At 49.8% G+C, this 21,080-nt stretch overlaps 1 protein-coding gene across 4 annotated transcripts; it reads left to right on the top strand.

Moving 5' to 3' along the window:
* Positions 1-1,185: 1,185 nt before the first annotated feature.
* On the top strand, positions 1,186-20,354 carry LOC144099120 (uncharacterized). Of its 4 annotated transcripts, none has more exons than XM_077632208.1 (3): positions 1,186-1,295; positions 1,789-1,906; positions 1,994-3,898. In XM_077632208.1, the coding sequence occupies exons 2-3, from the start codon at positions 1,804-1,806 to the stop codon at positions 3,796-3,798; spliced, it is 1,908 nt and encodes a 635-aa protein (XP_077488334.1). In that variant the 5' UTR covers positions 1,186-1,295; positions 1,789-1,803; the 3' UTR covers positions 3,799-3,898. The 4 variants fall into 4 exon arrangements, with proteins under 4 accessions (XP_077488334.1, XP_077488337.1, XP_077488335.1 ...); XM_077632211.1 differs by lacking the exons at positions 1,789-1,906; positions 1,994-3,898 and adding exons at positions 18,776-18,893; positions 18,981-20,354 and having other exon boundaries at positions 1,265-1,353; XM_077632209.1 differs by having other exon boundaries at positions 1,270-1,353.
* The last annotated feature ends 726 nt before the right edge of the window (positions 20,355-21,080 follow it).

Genomic DNA, 21,080 nt, shown 5'->3' with positions numbered 1-21,080 from the left:
GGTGTATATGCGTGCGTGCGTGCGTGCGCGGGCGCGCGTGTGTGTGTGTGTGTGTGTGTGTGTGTGTGTGTGTGTGTGTGTGTGTGTGTGTGTGTGTGTGTGTGTGTGTGTGTGTGTGTGTGTGTGTGTGTGTGTGTGTGTGTGTGTGTGAATGAATGAAGCCAATTAACAGTAATCGGAACTAAGAAGCACAGAGAATTAAAAAAAATTGTGATGGTCATCAATTGGAGAAGAATAGGGTAATTATTCAGAATTACAAAACAGTAGAAAAATGACCAAACGCCGCCGGTGCGATCCGAACCCACGACCTCCGAAATTCGCGTCCGGTGCTCTACCAACCGAGCTACGGCGACGGTTGTTCAGTATTCTGCTTTCGGGGATGTAGTGTAAGCGAACACAGAGCAAGATAGGCTCGGTTTACGTAAAAAAATTACAGTATGGTTTTGGGTTTTATGCTAAGACTAAATAACAAAGAATACAAGAAAGCCTGTCATGAATTCTCTCGCGTATTCGGCGGTGATTGCTGCATTATTCTTTTTTTTTCTGCCCACAAACATTCATCGTATTTTCACATAAGTCGTACTCAACAGAGGCATTTGTTTACCTATAGCACTTCCTAGCTGAACCCAAATGACAGCTGAGAGAAAACTCACACGAAGCGATCCCACAATTCACAGCTGCCTCGGACCGAGCATAAACAATCGCGTTTTCACTGCTTTGATCCCAGAGATAACACGCAGAGCGTCTTGGTGGAGCATATAGAGAGACAATGTTACGGCCACTTGCCCCAGGCTGAAGCAACACTAATTAGACGCACTTCCGGGCTCCGTGCGGGGGCAGGCTCTTGAGCATAGCTCGACAGTGAAACGACACCAACTGCTGGACAGACACGTGGTTCGCAAATTCTAGCGCCCATCACTGAGCAGCAGTGACCTTGTGCGCGCGCTTGCGTCTTGCTTACAGTCGTGTACGGGTGCGACCGCAGGCACAGTCCAGCAGCGAGGCTGTTATCACGGCGCGATAGTAATTAGCGCTTGTTAAAGGAACGCGCAGTGCTCGCGAGCGCCGGCACGGCGGCGCAGCTGCTTGTCTCAGGTAATGGGTTGTCCGTGATTGTTGGAGTCGTCGTACATCAACTGTTGCGCGTGTCCATGGCGCGGGGAGCTGATGGACGTGCCACTCGTGATGCGCCGAGATGAAGTGCCGCTGTGGACCCCGAGAGATAGCCCTTTAAAAGCGAACATAGCCGGCCGGACTCGGACCGTGAGACCCTGCTTAAGCGTTCGCCGCCGGAGGTGAGTAGCCGACCGGAATCGAAGCACGCTGTGCACGGCGTGAACGGTGTAGGCAAGCGTAAGTGATGCGTTTTGTTCTTTTTGTTGCCATGTTTAAGCACGGAAATGTGTCAGCATCGTGGGCGCACCAGAAACCTTTTTTTAAGAAGAATACTCCTGCAATTCATTGATCCCACACACCGCAAAATTTTCGAACCAGTGCGTTTGTTAACTGAACACAGGATCTCCACCTCACTGGGTAACCTACCCAGATATCTCCAGGAGAATTGAAGTTCCCCTTCCAGGTCAGCTGCATAGTGAGAGTTGTCATGCAAGCTGTGATATGGAGGTATGCCCCCTCATGGCCGTCGCTTTTGGGCTTACAACATTGCTCCTTGGAAACAATGCATTTCTTCCAGTGCTCTGCGTCCGAAAGTGGGGCTAAGATACAAACTCAGCTTAACAGTGGTATGGGTGACCTGGTGCTTCATCACCGCCACTTTTTTTTCTTCAGGCTGCTGCCCTCAGCATGGCCCGAATGTTTCCGCTGGCGGCCCTCTGGCTGTGCGCGACGCTGCTCGGCAGACACAATGTCCAGGGAGCACCGAGACCCGTTCGTCAAATCAGCTCAGGTCGGTTAGGAGGGGCGTTGGGTAGCACACAGCAGAAGTTGACGCACCACGAGACTAAGACCTTGTCCCCACACGCCTCACACGCAGTTGACCACGGCCCGTACACAGCCACCGTCCACGCGACGCCGTTCATGTCATCCGGAGTCCTGGGTGGCGTCGGATCGGCGCTGGGCGGCATCCACAGCACCGTAATGGAGGGCCTTCACGGTGCACTGCACGGCGACATGTTGGGAGGTGTCTCGGGCTTCCACGCGCCTCTGACCGCCGCAAGCCACTTGCTCTCGGGAACCTTCGGCGCTGTGGGACACCACGTGGCTGGCCTTGCCAGCGGAGGCATGCTTGGAGGCCTCTCTTCGTTACCCTCAGCGCTCTCGCCCGGTCTGGCCGGCCTGTCTGGCATGGCACCAGCTGGCGTGTCTGTTCTCAGTCATACCGTCCATTATGGCTCGTCAGGCGACGTGGGTCTCGCAGCAGCCGAACACCAGCACCTCTCGAACCAGGCCCACCAGCACAGCCTCTTGGCCAGCCAGGCATTGGCTGCCGCAGACGCTGTTGAGGATGCCCAACTCCAGGCGACATTGGCCCGAAGGCACCTCCTCCACAAAGCCATGGCACACCAGAACTATGCGCACCAGGCACAGATGATGGCGCACAATGCCCACCAGCACTTAATGCAAGCGCAAGCCGCGCAAGCTACCGTAATGTCCATGTACCACAACGGTATGAACATGGCGCCGTACGCTGGGATGCCCATGGGTCAACCAGCCGGAGTGATGCCTTTAATCGGAAATGTGGGTTACACTGAAAATCCTTTGCACAGCATCATCAGAAAGCACTGCGAATCGGTGCGTTACACCAATGGAGGCAGTGGTATGTACCCAATGCCGTATGGTATGGCAAATGGCATCGGATATGGAGGCGCCTTGCCGTACGGCATGAGCGCTCCCATGGGCTTGCACGGATTCGGTGCCTATGGCGTTCATAGTGCGTATGGAAGCAGTCCGTTTTTTGGCACTGGAAGCCTTGGCATGGTAGGCCTTCACGGAGGTCTTGGCAGTGGCCTTGCAGGGTTTCACGGTGGATACGGGAGCTTAGGGCTCTACCACGGCGGCGTCCATGGCGCTCTCGGAGGACTCTACCATGGAATTCATGAAGGCCTCGGATATGGCGCGAGCGGACTTTATCACGGTCTTCACGGAGGTCTTGGATACGGCGCAGGTGGTTTATACCACGGGCTTCACGGAGGCCTCGGATACGGCGCAGCAGGCCTTTACCGCGGCCTTCACAGTGGTCTGAGTTATGGTGCGTCTGGTCTCTACCACGGCTTGCACGGCGGTCTCGGCTATGGAATGGCAGGCCTCGCACATGGTCTGCATAGTGGTCTAGGCTACGGATTGGGAGGTCTCGCCCATGGCCTGCACGGTGGTCTCGGTTATGGAATGGCAGGCCTCGCCCATGGCCTGCACGGTGGTCTCGGTTACGGAATGGCAGGCCTCGCCCATGGCCTGCACGGTGGTCTCGGCTACGGAATGGCAGGTCTCGCCCATGGCCTGCATGGTGGTCTTGGTTACGGAGCGTCAGGGCTGTACCATGGACTTCACGGTGGCCTCGGCTATGGCGCCTCAAGCCTACACAGCGGCTTCGGTTATGGAGTAGGAGGACTTTACCACGGTATGCATAGCGGCTTTGGACATGCGGCGTACGGCATGCACAGCGGACTCGGGTTTGGCGGTGGCAGCTTGGGTTACGGCGCAGCAGGAATGTTCGGAGTCCATCACCCTCTACACGCTGCCATGCATTCGTCAATGTCCCCAATGACAGCTAGCTTCTCCAGCTACGGTTACCGGTCAGGAATGTCTTCAATGTCTCACTCACCTCTGATTCGTCGCTAACGGAGAGGATGCAGACGCTGCGGCGGCTGTGCGTGGACTAGCGACTGTTTTCATAAACACACGAGCGGAAGTATTATAAATAAATGTTTGTTATGTATAATTTTGGCTTCATCGGATTCTCTATTAAAAGTGTATTTCCTCAATTTGCAGCTTCTGCAGAAAAATGCGGCACCGGCTGCGCGACTGGCCCGTATTTTCCGGGCGTTGCAAGAGACAGACTTGCGCGGATGTCGCTGCTCCGAGGTTGCAGAATTATGACCGTATTAATAGCATTATATGTTTTTGGAATACAATCAACGCCACAGGTGTCACAAAGTATACGGCGCGGAAACTGGTCGGGAATCGCGCATTAGGCTACGTATTTACGACAAGAGCTTGATACGTGCCACATTTCTTACTGAACACTTCACTTCAACTTAATACTGCTCATACTATATAAGCATGATTTCTGCCGGCTCCCACGAGAATACGTATTTTGGTCACTTGGCTCCGTTTGTAATTGTCGTCATAAGTACTAGCGCCAACCATGTTGCAGAAGATAAATAACTACAGCTAAAACCTCTAATTTCGAATGTAGATTCTCTAAACTGCACTGCATTCTTCCGAACGAGTAACCCAAGTCCACAAAATGGCTGCGAGGTCTGTGTTTGCAAGCGAAACGTGCCCGTGTTTTCGATAAATTGGCAGCGATATTCGTCACCGATTCAAATCAAAGCCTCTGTTTACTCACAAAGGTACATACTTTGAAATAGACAGAGCAACACAAGAAAGGAGATGGAAAGAAGATGGATCAACACCGCAGAAGGTTACGAGCAGCTACTTAATTCAGTGCCTGCAGGAATTTTGCGTTTATTGTGCGTTGCTGCCAGGAAAGTCAGGCGCTATCTTTGCTCAGCCAGCTCTAAAGAGCAGCACGGCGATGTGCCCAGCGTAGAAGTAGGTGAACTTCTTGGTCCCGTATGTAACTTAGCGGGCCGGTCTGGCCGGAAGAGTGGGACTGGTTATCATCTTAATAATAACAATAATTGTTTTTTTTTGGGGGGGGAGGAAATGGCGCAGTATCTGTTCATATATCGTTGGACACCTGAACCACGCCGTAAGAGAAGGGATAAAGGAGGGAGTGAAAGAAGAAAGGAAGAAGAGGCGCCGTAGAGGAGGGCTCCGGAATAATTTTGACCACCTGGGGATCTTTAACGTGCACTGACATCGCACATCACACGGGCGCCTTAGCGTTCCGGGTCACATTTAAAAGCGGATCACGAAAAACAAGTCTGTGGTCCCGCGTACGTTCAGGAAACGAACTATCTTCGACAAGAATGACGGCACGAAGACTAGTGCTGCGCCTCAGGACGCCATGGAGGCTGCTTGTAGCCTAGTTCGCGCAAAGACCATCTATTCTAATTTATTTATTCATTTATTTGGTTTCGCGGAACTCAAACCACCGCGTAATGTAGAGAAAAGGTGACATAAAAAATGGCAGGTCATGCAGTGGACCGAAAACAGCGAAGAATGCGAGCATATTCATAAGGATGTGATCAACTAAACAACTAACTAAACTGGCAATATACCATTGTTTCCGTTGTACATTCTGCGGATTATTCATGTTTAAAAGTCAAGCTTATGCACGTTGCGGAATATCTATACGTGCAGACACTACAGTATTTCTAAGGCGAAAGCCTTTACTGGCTCATACTTGCGGCCATGACCGGTCTCAAGTCATGTGGCACCGATGACTCGATAAGAAAAGAAATCCTTGTGCACGGCGAAATTCGAACCACCATTCTTCCGTTCCGTAGCCGAGCGGGCCAATGAACTCGCTACTTCCTGCGAACTCATATGTAGTTCTTGTTAGGGACACCTTATTTTTCGTTATTTTTATTGGCTTACAATAATTTTTGCTCGCGTAAGGCACGGGCAGGGACACTTTATTTTTAATTCTTTTTACAGTCTCACAATATTTTTTTTTTTTGTCTAGCATAAGGACGCCGGAGAGTGTTTGCGGAATGGCCTCGAATCAGACGGATGCCTCCCAAACGCCGTCCAGTGTCTCCACCATTTAAGATTCACAAACAATCATGTACTTAATCAACATGTGAACCACATATCAGTGACACAAGCAGGAACACCGCGCTAAAAGCCTTTCGAATCACCGCACTTTAGGTCAACAAAGTGCCCGCCTGAATTTTTGTCGCGGTACCACCGAAAATATGGCATGAAATTCCAATATTCTATTACGACGTTTCGTGATACTCGTGCTGTGCATGCACATAGATTTTTAGCCCCCTTCTAAAAGTGCATGGTGCCTAAAAGCGCCTGAATAAAATTGCGTGCACATACATTTTTAGACACCTCGTCCCTGCGGACTGTTTACCGTGTGTGTAGCGTCAAGTAAAATAAATTATTATTGCAGCCGAAATTGAGGCCTGCGGACCGTGCAGCAGGTGCGGACTGTATACCAGAAATTACAGTGCCTATCTGACGCTTCACAAAATTCCAGCAGTAAATATCAGAAACATTTGTTGAAAAGAAATTCTGCACATTTATTATTATTATTATTATTATTATTATTATTATTATAGAGTAAGCTTACAGTGAAAACAAAGCAAACAAAGAGATACAGAACAGGTACCAATCGTTGATGGAAGCAATATCTGCAAGAAGTTGCCCCAGTTTCGAAACGTAAGAGGTTTAAATCAATGCAAAACCGCATTAGAGCTATGCAGCGTGAACTACGCATCATTCTGTTCATCAGCTTGGGAAAAACAATATACAAGCATTGAGATTATTTTGCTGTGCAATAACTAATGACAGGCGCCCCATGGTACAGATGTATTTCAACATTTTAATACGTTTTTAAATGACAGGATGGGTCTCACTGACATTATGGTCGGGGTACAATTAAAGTTATAAAAGAATTAACCAAGTGATATAACAGGTGATCACGGACTTGGCACTGACCGAAGTCGAGAAAGTGCGCCCTTCTGCAGTGCCTGTTTTTGGTTTGTTTTATCACTTTTCCTGCGGATACTCATCAACCTTTTTTGGCTTCCCTTTGAACGTGACTTGCTGAAGGTTTTGGTTTCGAAGGGCTTCTCAAGCTATACACTATAGTTAATGGTCGTTATGTAAACATTTCGGGGCCGGAAGTTTTGCAGCTTCGTTCTCTGTAGTTCGGTTTCCCAAGTCCCGCCTTTCATGCTTTCATAGAAGCCGTTCAAGAAGACTTCATCCCCAGTATGGCTGAAGATTCGTCTCGCAATTTATACGTCGTCAGTCTAGACAGCGAGGGCCTATACAAAGAGGTCCTTGGTTCTGGCAGTCTTGGTACCATAATTAACATAACAAGGTTCTCGCACAGCTTCCGCCCTCACCGTTCGATCTCGTTTCACGTGGCACTAGCAGTAATACAGGACGTCTACGCCCGTTGCTACGAGGGTGGCGCTGGTGAACGCTCTCAAGGTTCGGTTACACTACACATAAATACCAGCGATATCAAAACATTGGACAGTCGTCGCCGTAGCTCAGTAGGCAGAACACTGGACGCGAAATGCGGAGGTCGGGGGGTTCGGATCCCGCCTCTTGCATGTGGTTGTTTTTTCTTCTGCTGTCTAATCAATTATCTTTAAGCGATGAAATAGTTAAATTATAATTCTCTCCTTGATCAGCACCGCAAATTAAAAAAAATTCCCTATGATCCTTGACCTTTGGCTTTCTTCATGTATGTCATGACCAGCCTCTATATACCCTTCCCTTGCCTGATCAGTAGCTTAAAGTGGCTCTGAAAGGGGTTCTAATAAAGTTACGGCATGTCCGTGATATTAAAGGACGCCGCTTCATGAATATCCTCTGGAAGGAATCTTTTTGATGCACTTTGTAGAAGCTGAGTTATCTGTAGCCAAACTTTAAATTTCAGCGCAAGCTTCACGCCTTTACCTCTCTTCTCGTCACTTTTTGCACGTTGAAAGATCGGCGCTATTCCACCGGCCCCACCGCCGAGGGCGGAGCTTCCTGAACTGCCGAAGCTACGCCCTTTAACGGCCGCGGCCGCAGTAGTTGCCTGACGTCTGAAAGAATTTACCCAGTAGCCATCCCTGAACTCGCATACGCAGGAGCGGTGCGACGGAGGAAGGTGCGAGCATGTAAAAGTTGCCGGAAAGTTCACGCCAACTTTCGGGCGTGATTGCGGGTTCTCTGCAGTGCGTAGAAGTGTATTATTTGGCTCAGATGTTCATGACAACGCAATGCAGTGATTGAACGAGTTGATGTGCTCTCTTCGGAATGTGTTTCAGAGCCCCTTTAACGAGGGCCTCGGTTCTAGCAGTCTTGTATCGGCGTCTGCAACTGCTACCGCTGCTGCTGATGATTGAAGAAGGAGCCCGGACATAAAGGGTTTGTCCAAGCACTTGCTTGCGGTCAATACTGTGCAGTGTAACGTGATTTCAACATCTCGTAGGGCTTAGCCTATCATGATTAAACGGCTCGAACGGTTTATTTTCGCAATAATACCACGACGAATAGATGAGTTTAGCTACTCGAAAGATTCGTTTATCTTGCCTGGGCCGCCGTGGCGGCGGAGTGGTTGTGGCGCTCGGTTGCTGACCCGAAAGACGTGGGTTCGATCTTGGTCGCGGTGGCCGAATTTCGAAGGAGGCGAAATTCTAGAGGCCCCGTGTACTGTGCGATGTCAGTGCGCGTTAGATAACTCCAGGTGGTCGAAATTTCCGGAGCCCTTCACTACGGTGTCCCTCGTAGCCTGAGTCGCTTTGGGACGTTAAACCCCAGTAAATGAAACGTAACCTATATCAAGACTGCAGCCCCGAGGATACGGCAGCACCGCTGCGAGCCGTCTTAATTAATTTAATTGGTTTTTTGGGGAAAGGAAATGGCGCAGTATCTGTCTCATATATCTTTGGACACCTGAACCGCGCCGTAAGGGAAGGGATAAGGAGGGAGTGAAAGAAGAAAGGTAGAATAGGTGCCGTAGTGGAGGGCTCCGGCATAATTTCGACCACCTGGGGATCTTTAACGTGCACTGACATCGCACAGCACACGGGCGCCTTAGCGTTTTCCTCCATAAAAACGCAGCCGCCGCGGTCGGGTTCGAACCCGGGAACTCCGGATCAGTAGTCGAGCGCCCTAACCACTGAGCCACCGCGGCGGGGCTGCGAGCCGTCAATCGAGGAAATAATGAAACGAAAGCAAAGTTAAACGCAAGTGGCATGGAGAGTCCACATCTTCATGACAAATATTTTGCGCTTCTATATTTTTACTCGAACAAAAATTTAAGCAGATATGCGATTCCTAGTTATGAAGCAGTGATGTAAAAATGTCATCCGCCCTCCCTTTGCGTGATATTACCTGAAAACACCCTGAGAGTTAAGCGTTTAACCGCCAACGATTCAGAGCTTCCCTACCAGGGGAAAGGACTTCTGCTCTAAGAAACTATGACAAGTTTCAGCGCTTACCTTTGGTACTTTGGTAAAGAGGCTTGTTACTTCCAGAGGTGCGCCTTGACGCCTCCTGGCCTTCGAACCGCGGCTTCTGCCGTCTTTGGCCATAGTCACGGCTCGAGATGCGAGGCGGCTTTCCTTGCACGAATGGAGGCGATGACGATGCCGGATGGCGGTTGATCGGGAGAGAAAAAGAGTTAAAGTTTATTTACAACAATTTAACATTGAGAATGACAGCCGAAATATGAAGGATTTGTCGACAATTTGATGGGGACCTCGAACAAATGCTCGCGCGGGTTTAACCCGAATCGGGTGCATACGACAGTGTGTACGAATCTGGCACTGGTTCAGGGTCCTTGTCAGGCAAAGTAGGGCGGGTGACACTCGCCGTGCTTGGCACTGCGGTCAGGGGTTTGGCCTTCTCATCCTACTTCGTGTGACGTTTACGGCATGTCGGACCTTTGGAGGCGCTGTAGGTGCGGCGAGCAGGCTTGTGTTTTGCCGAGAGCTCTTTAGCATCCGCTGGCCGCGGCGTCGACGTCACTGCAGATGCCTGTTGAGCTGTTGACCGCTGTGACGAGGCAGACGGGAATGCCGAAAATCGCGATACGCATGCTGCTGCAGAGCGCGCCTTGTCGTCAGGAGGCGGTGGCGACGTCGGTGAAGGACTGTGTGTTGAGCTGGTGTTGAGCCTACCTCGTGTGTCGTGAAGAGGGATGGCTGGGCCGGAGACGCTGGGCAAGTGTGGCGGGGAGAAGACCAGGGGCTGCGAAGGCGGGCAGGGTTCTCACGAAGGCTGCGTGGGTGAGAGCGAGGCTGGTGCTAGGCCAGCTGCTTGCGGCGGCGAAAGCGGGTCTGCAGCGTCGTAGAGTGGCAGCGGCACGTAGCAGGCGCCGAAGTCCGCCAAGACAGCCACGCGTAGCTCGTCATAGATTGAAAACTAAACATTTTGACAGATTTGCCTGACTGGTTGGGTTTGAAGACTTATAATAAACTACACATCTCCAACCAATTTTTGGTTCGAGATGTGCAGTTTATTATAAGCTCGTCATATGGCCGGCAGCCCAAAGCAAGGCAGGCGAGTCGGTGCAGCAGGTCGGGCGGGAGGATATCGCAGAGGATTGCGTGTTCGAACGGCTTTATAATGACCGTTCAGGTACAGCATAACCTCGAACTGAGCGAACCACCCGCCGATGCCTAGAGGCCGGAACGCCGGAAGCGGCATGTTCAAAGCTGGGTCCTGCCAGCCCGCCATCCGGGAACACAGTTCATGGAGAAGAAAGCGCCAAACCAGACCTGTTCAAATAAAAATTTAAGGGTGGGATCCGGCGGTTGAGCCTTGTTAGAGAGACCTCAAGCTGCCGTGAATGACATGATTTGCTGCTCCACGAATACCTGAGGTGCAGGTAATCATCAGATCTTAGAAGAGATCCAGTTGTCATTCTTAACAAATTCTGTCTTCGAAACCTCGCTGCTGTGATGTAAGCTGTAGCCGGAACGATAGGTAGCGCGGGGTTACTGAGGGGAGCCTTTGCCATGCTATTAGCAACTTCATTGACTGCCACACTGCTATGACTTGTTACTCACATCTTATGAACAAGGCTCAAATGTGGACGGAGTAATGATAGGAAGGTATTCAAGGTTGGAGCATTCATAGTCGAAGCAAGGAACGAGCATAAAGAAAGAGAGTCTGTAATGACAGCCACTGCAGAGGAAGATGGGTCTATAGTTTGCGAAGAGCAAGCACCACCGCCAGAAACTCCGCTTGGAAAATTGGTGTGTAGTTCGGAAGCCGCACAGAACAAGACCAATCTAGAAGCGGGCCATATTGTCCCCGAGAGGTGAGTGTAGGAAGCGCTTTAGTAGGCAAATATGTACAAAGCGCGGCAGGCACGGCGCAGCCGAAGACGAAGACGACCACGCGGCGCACAAGCGATCTTATATGACCGCATGGGGCGCCACGAAGTGACCAGCGGTAGGGTGCTTCGATGCCAGCGCCGGGTGGAGACAACTTAAGCGACGCCGCCATATTGAATCACAACTTTCCTCTCCCGTGTACCGCGAAATTCTCGATTGGTAGCCCTGTGTAGCTGTCGCTGCAAAAGGCCGTTCAAGTTGAAGCACTTTGAAGCGCGCCTAGAGCATGAACGGCGCCGTTACAGACGCTAGCGCCGCTGATCCCGTGTGATTTAATATGGCGGCGCCGCTGAAGTTGTCTCCACCCCGGCGGCACTGGTATCGAGGTTCCCTAGCCAGCGGTGTGGCAATATATTCCCACCCCTGCCTTTCATCACGTTGGGAGGCGTCAGTAGCTATCGTTAAGCTAATAGGTAGGCTTTGCAAATGGTCTTCTAATATTCCATTTAAAATGCGGGGTGGTAAGTGCTCAGCGTTTCTCAGGAAAATGTCATCATAGACAATTTTACAGAAGATCCACTGTTTTGTGTCGGAAGGATGTTATACAGGAGTAAATTTAAAGGTTAAATCAGATTTTGTACCACAACTACCTGTGGGGTATGAAATATAGGCGAGTGGACTCCAAAAAAGGAGGTCGGCTGGCAACAAAAAACAGACAAGGAGTGGTAGAACCTTGATTGATATATCCTAAGGTGGGTCTGAACAGCTAGAAATTTTAATCTAGATGACAAAGGTGGAATTCGGGCTTCAAGGTAAAGCACGTTGCTAGCCACAAATTTGGGGAGGCCAGGACACAACCGAAGCGCCTCCCGCTCGAAAAGAACGAGCGGGCGAATTTTGTAAGCATGTACCAGAAAGCAGCACATATTCAAATTCTAATATTGGTTGGACGTACAAGACATAAATCAGCAAAAGTGCATCTATCCGCATTCCAGACCAAGGATTACTTAATTTGCGCAACAAGCCCATAGCACGAGCCCCTTTCGCTGCAACATGGTCAGTGTGAGAGCGCCATGCGAAGTTGTAGTCATAAATGCCACCAAGGTATTTTAATGACTTAACTTGAGGAATATTTTCTTGCTGGTAAGTGAAAGACAGATCAAGAGGATCTTTATTTTTTTTGAAAACAAGGACAGCGCACTTGCTAACATTTAGGGTGAGTCGCAAGCCACACAAACAACTTTCTAGCAAATTCGGGTACGATTGCAGGCGAACATACAGATATTGAATGTCAGCGGCAGCCGTGAAAAATGCAATGTCGTCCGCATAGACGTACGTGCGAATTCGTTGATGGCTGGGAATATAGATCATTAGAATATTAAAGAACACAGGCGACAGGGCTGCCCATCGAGGAGCCCCTGTGGTTTGTTTATATCTCCTAGAATTGACACAATTTAGTATACAAACAAAAAATGTCTGTTTTCGAGGAACACAGATATCCATGCAATTAAATAATGTGGAAACTGCAAAGTCTGCAATATTTGCAATAATATGCAGTGTTCCACGCTGTCATAAGCTCTGGCTGCATCTAATGTCACCAAAGCAGCATGCATTTTTTGGTGCCGCGCAAGGAGAATTCGACTCTCAGGGTCGCCGTGTGCATTCCATATGGAACATTTTGGACGGAAACCAATTTGACAGGTGCTGAGGATATTTTCGTGGTCCACAAACTTTGAAACACGTAGGATTATGACCCTTTAATTAATTTAACGATGTTTAATGTCAATGAAATAGCTCGAATATTATCCAGAGAATAGCCACCACCATTATTTTTAATTAAAGGGCTCACTTTGGCGAGTTTCCACTCAGGAGGAATTCATGCGTGTTAGAAGGATTAATTAACCAGCTGTAATGAGGTGTTAAGAGACTCCTCAAAGAGGATCTTTAAAATTTTTGATGTTACCCCATCAGAGCCAGGAGCAGCAGTTGGTAACCTCATCATTATCAGAGAAAGCTAGGAAAGGGTTATATTGGGGACATGCTGAATCTGGTTCGCTGACGCAACAAACGCGGTGCGCAGAAGTAGAGACTAGAAACGCTGCTGTAATCCTTTGGCAATTGTCTCAATTGTTTCGACTGCTTCTTGCGGGGTCAAAACACATGAGGGTAAATTTTCTGAAGCCGGTATCTTTTTCCGCCATCTTAAGAATCCGAAAAGTGCTCGTCGATTTCCTGATTTTGTTAGGAAATCGAAGTGATCAGGTTAATAATTTTCTTTTGGTTGCAAAATTGTGCGTTTAAAAGAAGCCGCAATGAACTTATAATCGTGCCAATTTTTCACGCACTGACTGTGTAGGAGCTTCTTCCATGCAGCCTTTCTACGTCTGTAATACCGCGAACAATCTGCATTCCACCATCTAGCGGGAATGTTCCGTCTTGATGTACGTACCAGAAATTCGAACTTCTTACGGCATTCCTCAATAGCCAAGCATGTGCTTTTTGATGTATGCCCTGCAGCAGAATTAACCGCTGAAGCAAGAGTATAGCCCAAAGTGGACTGAAACTGGTCATAATTAATATATGACCGCAACTGAGAGCACGCCGGAGTTAAGCGGCAATTAACATAATAAACGATAGGTATGTGATCACTAGATGTACCACAATCGACAGTCGACCAATTTAGCACGCAGGAAAACAAGGGCTGGTGAAAGTTAAATCTAGCACAGGTAGGGTTTGTGCGCGGAGAAATGTGGCCGAACGCGAATTCATGCACGAAAGGTTTTTATCAGTAACCCAAGCCCAAAGTCGCTTGCCACAAAGATCTGACAATTAATTAGCAGGAGATCTAGCGGCCTGATATCCTGTACATCGCAAGGAAATAAACATTCACCAATGAAAAGGGACAGCACTCTGGAATTTCAAAGTCTATAGCCAATACAGTCTATAGTAGAGGACTGAAAAGCAATCTTAGCCCTGTGACAAAATTTATAAGAAATTAGTATGAGTACCCCTCCTCCTCTTGACTGTCGATCTTTTCGAAATAAAGAATAATTTTGCAGATGGAATTGTTTTTCAGTTGTACGCCAACTTTCTTGTAAAATAATTATATATCTCGACTAATTTGGGATATAAGGTACAGTAAGTCTGTTGAAGCTGAAAGAAGTGGCCGGCAGTTCCAATGGAGAACTCTTAACACCCCTATGGTTGAGAAATCCGGGCAGCAGCAACTGCCTGCCTCAAACTATTTTCTTTTGGCTTAGAGACAATCTGTTGCTTCTTTGATTTCGGCTGAGGATGTGGAGAAGAAGGGTTAGATATGAGAGATAAACTGCGTTTGAGAATTCGCGCATCAGAATCCACCTTCTCTGCATCATGAATGATTTGAACATTATCTGAATTAGCGGACCGAACAAGAGGAGAAACGGCACTAATTTGTTCCTGGGGCTGCAACAGAGCCGGCAAGGAATGTTGGGTCATTAACGAAGTCATGGCTGACACGGAAGAAGTCGTTCCAATTTGCATGGCCTGGGTAATCTGCGCTGCCAGAGCGTTGGATATCCCCTATGTGACAGTGGAAAATATCCTGTAAACCATCTTAGCCACAGAGGCTTCCACAGCAGTCACTATAGCCTGAGAGATGAATCTAGCGTCACTCCTGAACGGGCTCACACACCTGCATAGCCATGAGTTCTCTCTTTAATTTCTGATATTGCCTCACGCCGCAAACAGCGTTTGCGGTCGATAATTTCTAGAATTTGTAATTCATGAAACCGAGAAGGACATTCCATGGATTTTTCCGCGCGAGATCCACCACAAAGTCAACACTTGTCGTTTTGATCAGAGCGTAAATTGGATGGATGGGGGTGGGGGGTGGGGGGGGGGGGGGGGGGTAAGTGCTACATTTGCAACACCACAAGGTGGACTTGCAACCACCAGCTATATGACGATAGAGCAATTGCTGCACTGCAGTGGCTTAGACGGAAGGGGACCTACACGGAAGATTAAGGGTCATGCTTTATTTCTGGGGGGGGGGGGGGGGGGGGGGCAGACAGTACCCGCAAAAGTGGCAATAACCGTTTCCGTTGGCACCCGCCCATTGTTCACCTCCCGGCTACATCGATACACAGCAACAACAACCGCTGCTGAGAGAAGGTCGAGGGTATCAACTGGAGACAAGCAATAGTCCACACCGCGAACCAAACCTTTTATACAGGCCAGATGAGACGGAATGAAGCTGTTTACCGGAAGAGACCCAAAAGATGAGCAGTTTAGATCCTTTACGCACGACAGTGCATTACCTAAGTGATTGCCAACGTCCCGAGCGTTCTATTCAGCGCGTGCTGGTAACACTTCGTCCTTTTTGGCATCACGCGTACTGCCAGCCGCGCGGGTCGCTGCAACAGTCGTTGCCGAAAAAAAAAAAGCCCGTGATTCCGCACTGAATCGAATGTTAACTGTCTTTGTACCATTTTGAATGGGGCGCTGGGGCCACACCATCCCGCCTGGGTTTCTGAAGGTTTTCTATTTTTTTTTTCCACGAACTTTCTACAGGACACTGTGAGCCTGCATAAGCCCAATAACGCTCTCGTCTCTTGCGTATGCAGCGTCTTAGAGTTATGATGGCACTACATGCCAAAGTTTGGACGGCAGTCGATGCGGGTTTCTGTGGTCCTCCTTGAGTGGCATGACTGGTCGTATCAGTCAAGGGCACCTTACGCTGCTCGTAATCGTTCCGGGTGCATTTCTGCCTTGGCGCAATCGCTATGAGGCTCTCGCCTGAAGTAGTCGTTGGGGAGCTACTTTTCCGCCATTAGAGCGCTTCTCGAGGAAGCTAAGTTTTCAGATGAAGTTGAGTTTTCTATATTGAATGTATAATTATCTCACATGTTGCAATCATCTGTGCATCTCTGTATAACGTTTACTTTTTGTGCTTAGGTACTGTATCGTCGTGTTTCTGTTCTGAGGCGCGCAGTATTCTGCGTTTTGTATCTTTAATAGTTCGTTAAATCGTTTACTTCGCAGGAAATGTTAAAATAAGCCCGTTTTGCAAACATGGCCGTGAAATGCACTTCTTCATTAATATCCTGTCTCAACCGTATTCGCAAGTGAGTCGTCGAATGGTGCCTCTGGCAATGTAATATCACGGTATGTGATAGGATATGCGTTTATACTTCTAATTATTGTGGGTCGTTTTGTAATTATGAAAAAGATCCAACCATAACAGGAATACTGTCCATGAATTGGTAGCATTTTGGCAGCGTTCCAATTTATTTGTAGCTTTTATTTTGTAATGACAAGGCTTTCACTTAAGATCACGTGGCATCACAAGGTCACGTAACATCACAGGTCACGTGACCTAGGTGGCGATGTAACGGACGGACGGTCACCGCGAGTATGAGCCATTAAAGGCTATCGCCTTAATATCTATGTGACCAGTGGCTGCATCTTCCTTTTTTGACCAATGTTCCTGTCGCAACCTATCGGCGTACGTCCTGACACAGTTGTCGACAGAGTGGCCAAAGCAACAGCATTGTGTACGTTGTGATGTACTGTCTTCGTACATGACCAACCCTGCTGCACCGAAGGCACAAAGGAGGTCTGCCGTGATTACAACCAACGACTGCATGCCAAATACAGACAGCGCATGGGGGATACTAGAAGTTGAAATGCTATCCTTCAGCGTCAGGGAGACCTCACGATTCGCCGTTTCCATGTGTTCCATGCCCCAAAACCGCCACTTTTCTTGTTCCACCGACTGACTGGACAAAGCCATAAAGCTCCAGAGCTTCCACTATCCGGCGGTTTTCCATGTGGCATGGAAGCCATAGAAGCTTTAACTTGATGTTCCTGGTTTCGGGACCTAACACCATACATTTAAGGCCCCTGACGCAAAGCTCAGCCTGTCAACCAGCTTCTGCTTTGAAAGGCTAGTCATATGTCACCATTCACAAGTGTCTCATCTGATACTGTCCTATACACACAACATCCCGAAGGTACATAATGGTAGCAAGGGCATCCTGGAAGTCGGGAGCTCTGTACAGACGGCCCTTGAGGTCTGCATGCAAAATACATGGTTTTGAAGACAACGTTACCGGTTGGGAGGCGGGGCAGCACAATCCTATAGTCGTCCATGTAAGATCCGGAAGTGGCAAGACCTTTGCCAGTGGCCGATGCGCTGTTTTCAGCTGAGAGAATATTTAATCCGTGCCGATCACGCCTCATGTCGTTTGTGTTAAACTGCAACACACGTTCGCGCTGTGCATCACACGTAATTGTCTTCCTAAACTTCCATCTGCGGCGCGAACAGATCAGATCTGCCAAACCTCGAACAGACATCAACCTGACTCTAATATCGTCGCCAGACGTGCCAACGACCACTCCTACCCTACCATTTTTCTTCTTTTTTTCTATCGACAGATATTCATCGCATTTTCAGGCAACAACAGCAGCATAAGTCGCACTCAGCACAGACATTTGCTTACATACAGCACTTGCGAGCTGAACCCATAAGACAGCGACAAGGAAACTCGCACGGAGCGATCCCACAATTCGCAGCTGCCTCGTATCGAGCATAAATAAGATTAATCGCATTTTCACTCATTTGGTTCCAGAGCTGTCGTGCGGATAGTCTTCCCGGAACGTATAGAGAGACAATGTTACGGCCACTTGCCCCAGGCTGAAGCAACACTAATTAAACGCACTACCGAGCTCCGTACGGGAGCAGGCTCGTGAGCATAGCTCGGCAATGAAACGACACCAACTGCTAGACAGACACTTGGTTCGCAAATTCTAACACCCGTCACTGAGAAGTAACCTTGTGCGCGCGCTCCCGCCTCGTTGAGAGCAGCGCACGCGTGAGGCAGCGGGCACAGTCCAGCGGCGCGCCTGTTATCACGACGATATAGTAATTAGCACTTGTTAAAGGAATACGCAGTGCTCGCGAGCGCCAGCACGGCGGCGCAGCGGCTTGTCTGCTGTAATGGGTTGTCCGTGATAGTTGGAGTCGTCATACATCATCTGCTGTGAGTGTCCATGGCGCGGGGAGCTGATGTACGTGAGATTCGTGATGCACCGAGATGAACTGCCGCTGCGGGTTCCGAGAGATAGTCCTTTAAAAGCGAACATAGCCGGCCTAACTCAGATCGTGAGACCCTGGGTAAGCGTTCGCAGCCGGAGGTCAGTAGCCGACCGGAATCGAAGCCCGCCGTGCACGGCTTAGGCAACCGTAAGTATGCGTTTTGTTCTGTTTATTTTTGCCATATTTACGGACGAAAATTTCTCAGCAGCATGGGCGCCACAGAAACCTTCTTGCAAGAAGAATAGTCCAGTTATTCATTGGTCCCACACACTACAAAATTTCAGAAGCAGTGCGTTCGTTAACTGAACACAGGATCCCAACCTTACTGGGAAATGTATACCCAAATATCTCCAGGAGAATTGAAGTTTCCTTTCCAGGTCCTTCAACTGCACAGTGAAATTTATTACGCAGGCTGTAATATGCAGGTATCCACTATCTTGGTCATCACTTTTGGGCTCACAACAACAGTGTTCCTCCAAAAGAATGCGTTTCTTTCAATGCTCTGCTTCCGAACGTGAGGCTAAGATACAGATTCAGCTTAACAGTGGTATGGGTAACCTGTGCCTCATCACCGCCACTTTTTTTTCTTCAGGCTGCCGCCCTCAGCATGGCCCGAATGTTTCCGCTGGCGGCCCTCTGGCTGTGCGCGACTCTGCTCGGCAGACAGAATGTCCAGGGAGCACCGAGACCCGTTCGTCAAATCAGCTCAGGTCTGTTAGGAGGGGCGTTGGGTAGCGCACAGCTGAAGTTGACGCACCACAATACTAAGAATTTCTCCTCACGCGCTTCACACGCAGTTGACCACGGCCCGTACACAGCCACCGTCCACGCGACGCCGTTCATGTCATCCGGAGTCCTGGGGGGCGTCGGATCGGCGCTGGGTGGCCTTCACTCAACACTGCACGGCGACATGTTGGGAGGTGTCTCGGGCTTCCACGCGCCGCTGAACGCCGCAAGCCACTTGCTGTCGGGAACCTTCGGCGGTGTGGGACACCACGTGGGTAGCCTTGCCAGCGGCGGTATGCTTGGAGGCTTCTCTTCGTTGCCCTCAGCGCTTTCTTCCGGTCTGAACGGCCTGTCAGGCATGGCACCAGCTGGCGTTTCTGTTCTCAGTCATACCGTCCAATATGGCTCGTCAGGCGACGTGGGTCTCGCCGCGGCCGAACACCAGCACCTCTCGAACCAGGCCCACCAGCACAGCCTCTTGGCCAGCCAGGCACTGGCTGCCGCGGACGCTGTTGAGGATGCCCAACTCCAGGCGACGTTGGCCCGAAGGCACCTCCTCCACAAAGCCATGGCACACCAGAACTACGCGCACCAGGCACAGATGATGGCTCACAACGCCCACCAGCGCTTGATGCAAGCGCAGGCAGCGCAAGCTAGTGTAATGTCCATGTACCACAACGGTATGAACAATGCCCCGTACGCTGGGATGCCCATGGGTCTACCAGCAGGAGGGATGCCTTTTGCAGGCAATGCGGGTTACACTGAGAATCCTTTGCACACCATCATCAGAAAGCACTGCGAATCGGTGCGTTACACCAATGGAGGCGGTGGTGTGTACCCAATGCCGTACGGCATGGCAAATGGCATCGGATATGGAGGCGCCTTTCCGTACGGCATGAGCGCTCCCATGGGCTTTGGGCAAGGATTCGGTGGCTATGGCGTAAATGGTGCATATAGAAGCAGCCCAATTTTCGGAACTGGAAGTCTTGGCGTGGCAGGCCTTCATGGAGGCCTTGGCAGTGGCCTTGCAGGACTTCACGGTGGATATGGCGCTCTCGGAGGACTCTACAATGGAGTTCATGAAGGCCTCGGATATGGCGCGACCGGGCTTCACGGGGGCCTCGGCTACGGCACCTCAGGCCTAGGCAGTGGCTCCGTTTATGGCATAGGAGGCCTTTACCATGGCATGCATAGCGGCCTTGGACACACGGCGTACGACATGCACAGCGGACTCGGGTTTGGTGGCGGCAGCTTGGCTTACGGCGGAGCTGGAATGTTCGGAGCACACCACCCTCTTCACGCGGCCATGCATACGTCAATGCTCCGCTCACCTCTGATTCGTCGCTAAGTGGATGGAGAGGCCGCGACGGCTGTGCGAGGACTAGCGACTTTTTTGGATAAGCCGCCGAGCTGGAGTATAATAAATAAATGTTCGTTATGTTCGATTTTGGCTTTATGCACTTCTCTGTTAAGTGTTTCCCCGGCATGTACCCTGTGCAGAAAAATGGGGCACCTGCTGCGCGACTGGCCTGTAGTTTCCGGGCTTTGCAAAAGACACAACTGTGCCGATTGAGCAACTATGAAGTTACAGAAATATGAGCCGTATTAATATCAGTGTATGTCTCTGAAACACAAACACCACAGGTATCGCGTAGCATGGCGTGGAAACTGATTGGGAGGCGCGCAGTAGGCTACGCAATTTCGGCAATGGCTGCGTACGTTCGATTTGTGAGTCGCGGTGGCTCGGTGGTTATTGCGCTCGGCTGCTGACCCGAAAGCTGCGGGTTCAATCCCCGCCGCGACGCTCGAATTTTGATGAGGGAATTCTGGAGGCCCGTGTACTGTGCGATGTCAGTGCGGGTTAAAGAACCCCAGGTGGTGGAAATTTTCGGAGCCCTTCACTACGGCGTCGCTCATAGCCTGACTCGCTTCGGGACGTTAAGCCCCCGTAAACCAAACAAAACGGTTCATTTAATCTTAACTTACTGCTTCTGACACTATATAAGCGTGATTTTTGCCGGTTTCTACGAACATACGTATTCGGTCACTTGGCTCAGTTTGTAACTGTGTTCACAAATACCAGCACCGGCCATGTTGCAGTAAATCACTCGAGCAAGAACCTCAAAGTTTCGAATGAAGCTCCTCCAATGTAAAGCGCATATTTCTGAACC

This window comes from Amblyomma americanum, chromosome 7 (assembly GCF_052857255.1).
Source record: "Amblyomma americanum isolate KBUSLIRL-KWMA chromosome 7, ASM5285725v1, whole genome shotgun sequence".
In the NCBI taxonomy this organism is placed as follows: Eukaryota; Metazoa; Arthropoda; class Arachnida; order Ixodida; family Ixodidae; genus Amblyomma; species Amblyomma americanum.
Note: the sequence above shows the minus strand (reverse complement) of the source record. Positions and strands in the feature narration are given on the sequence as shown.

Bases quoted from the DNA above. Each gene is read 5' to 3' on its own strand.
- LOC144099120 (XM_077632208.1), top strand. From the start codon at position 1,804: ATGGCCCGAATGTTTCCGCTGGCGGCCCTCTGGCTGTGCGCGACGCTG. The intron at 1,907-1,993 runs GTCGGTTAGGAG...CCTCACACGCAG, and splicing joins CGTTCGTCAAATCAGCTCAG to TTGACCACGGCCCGTACACA.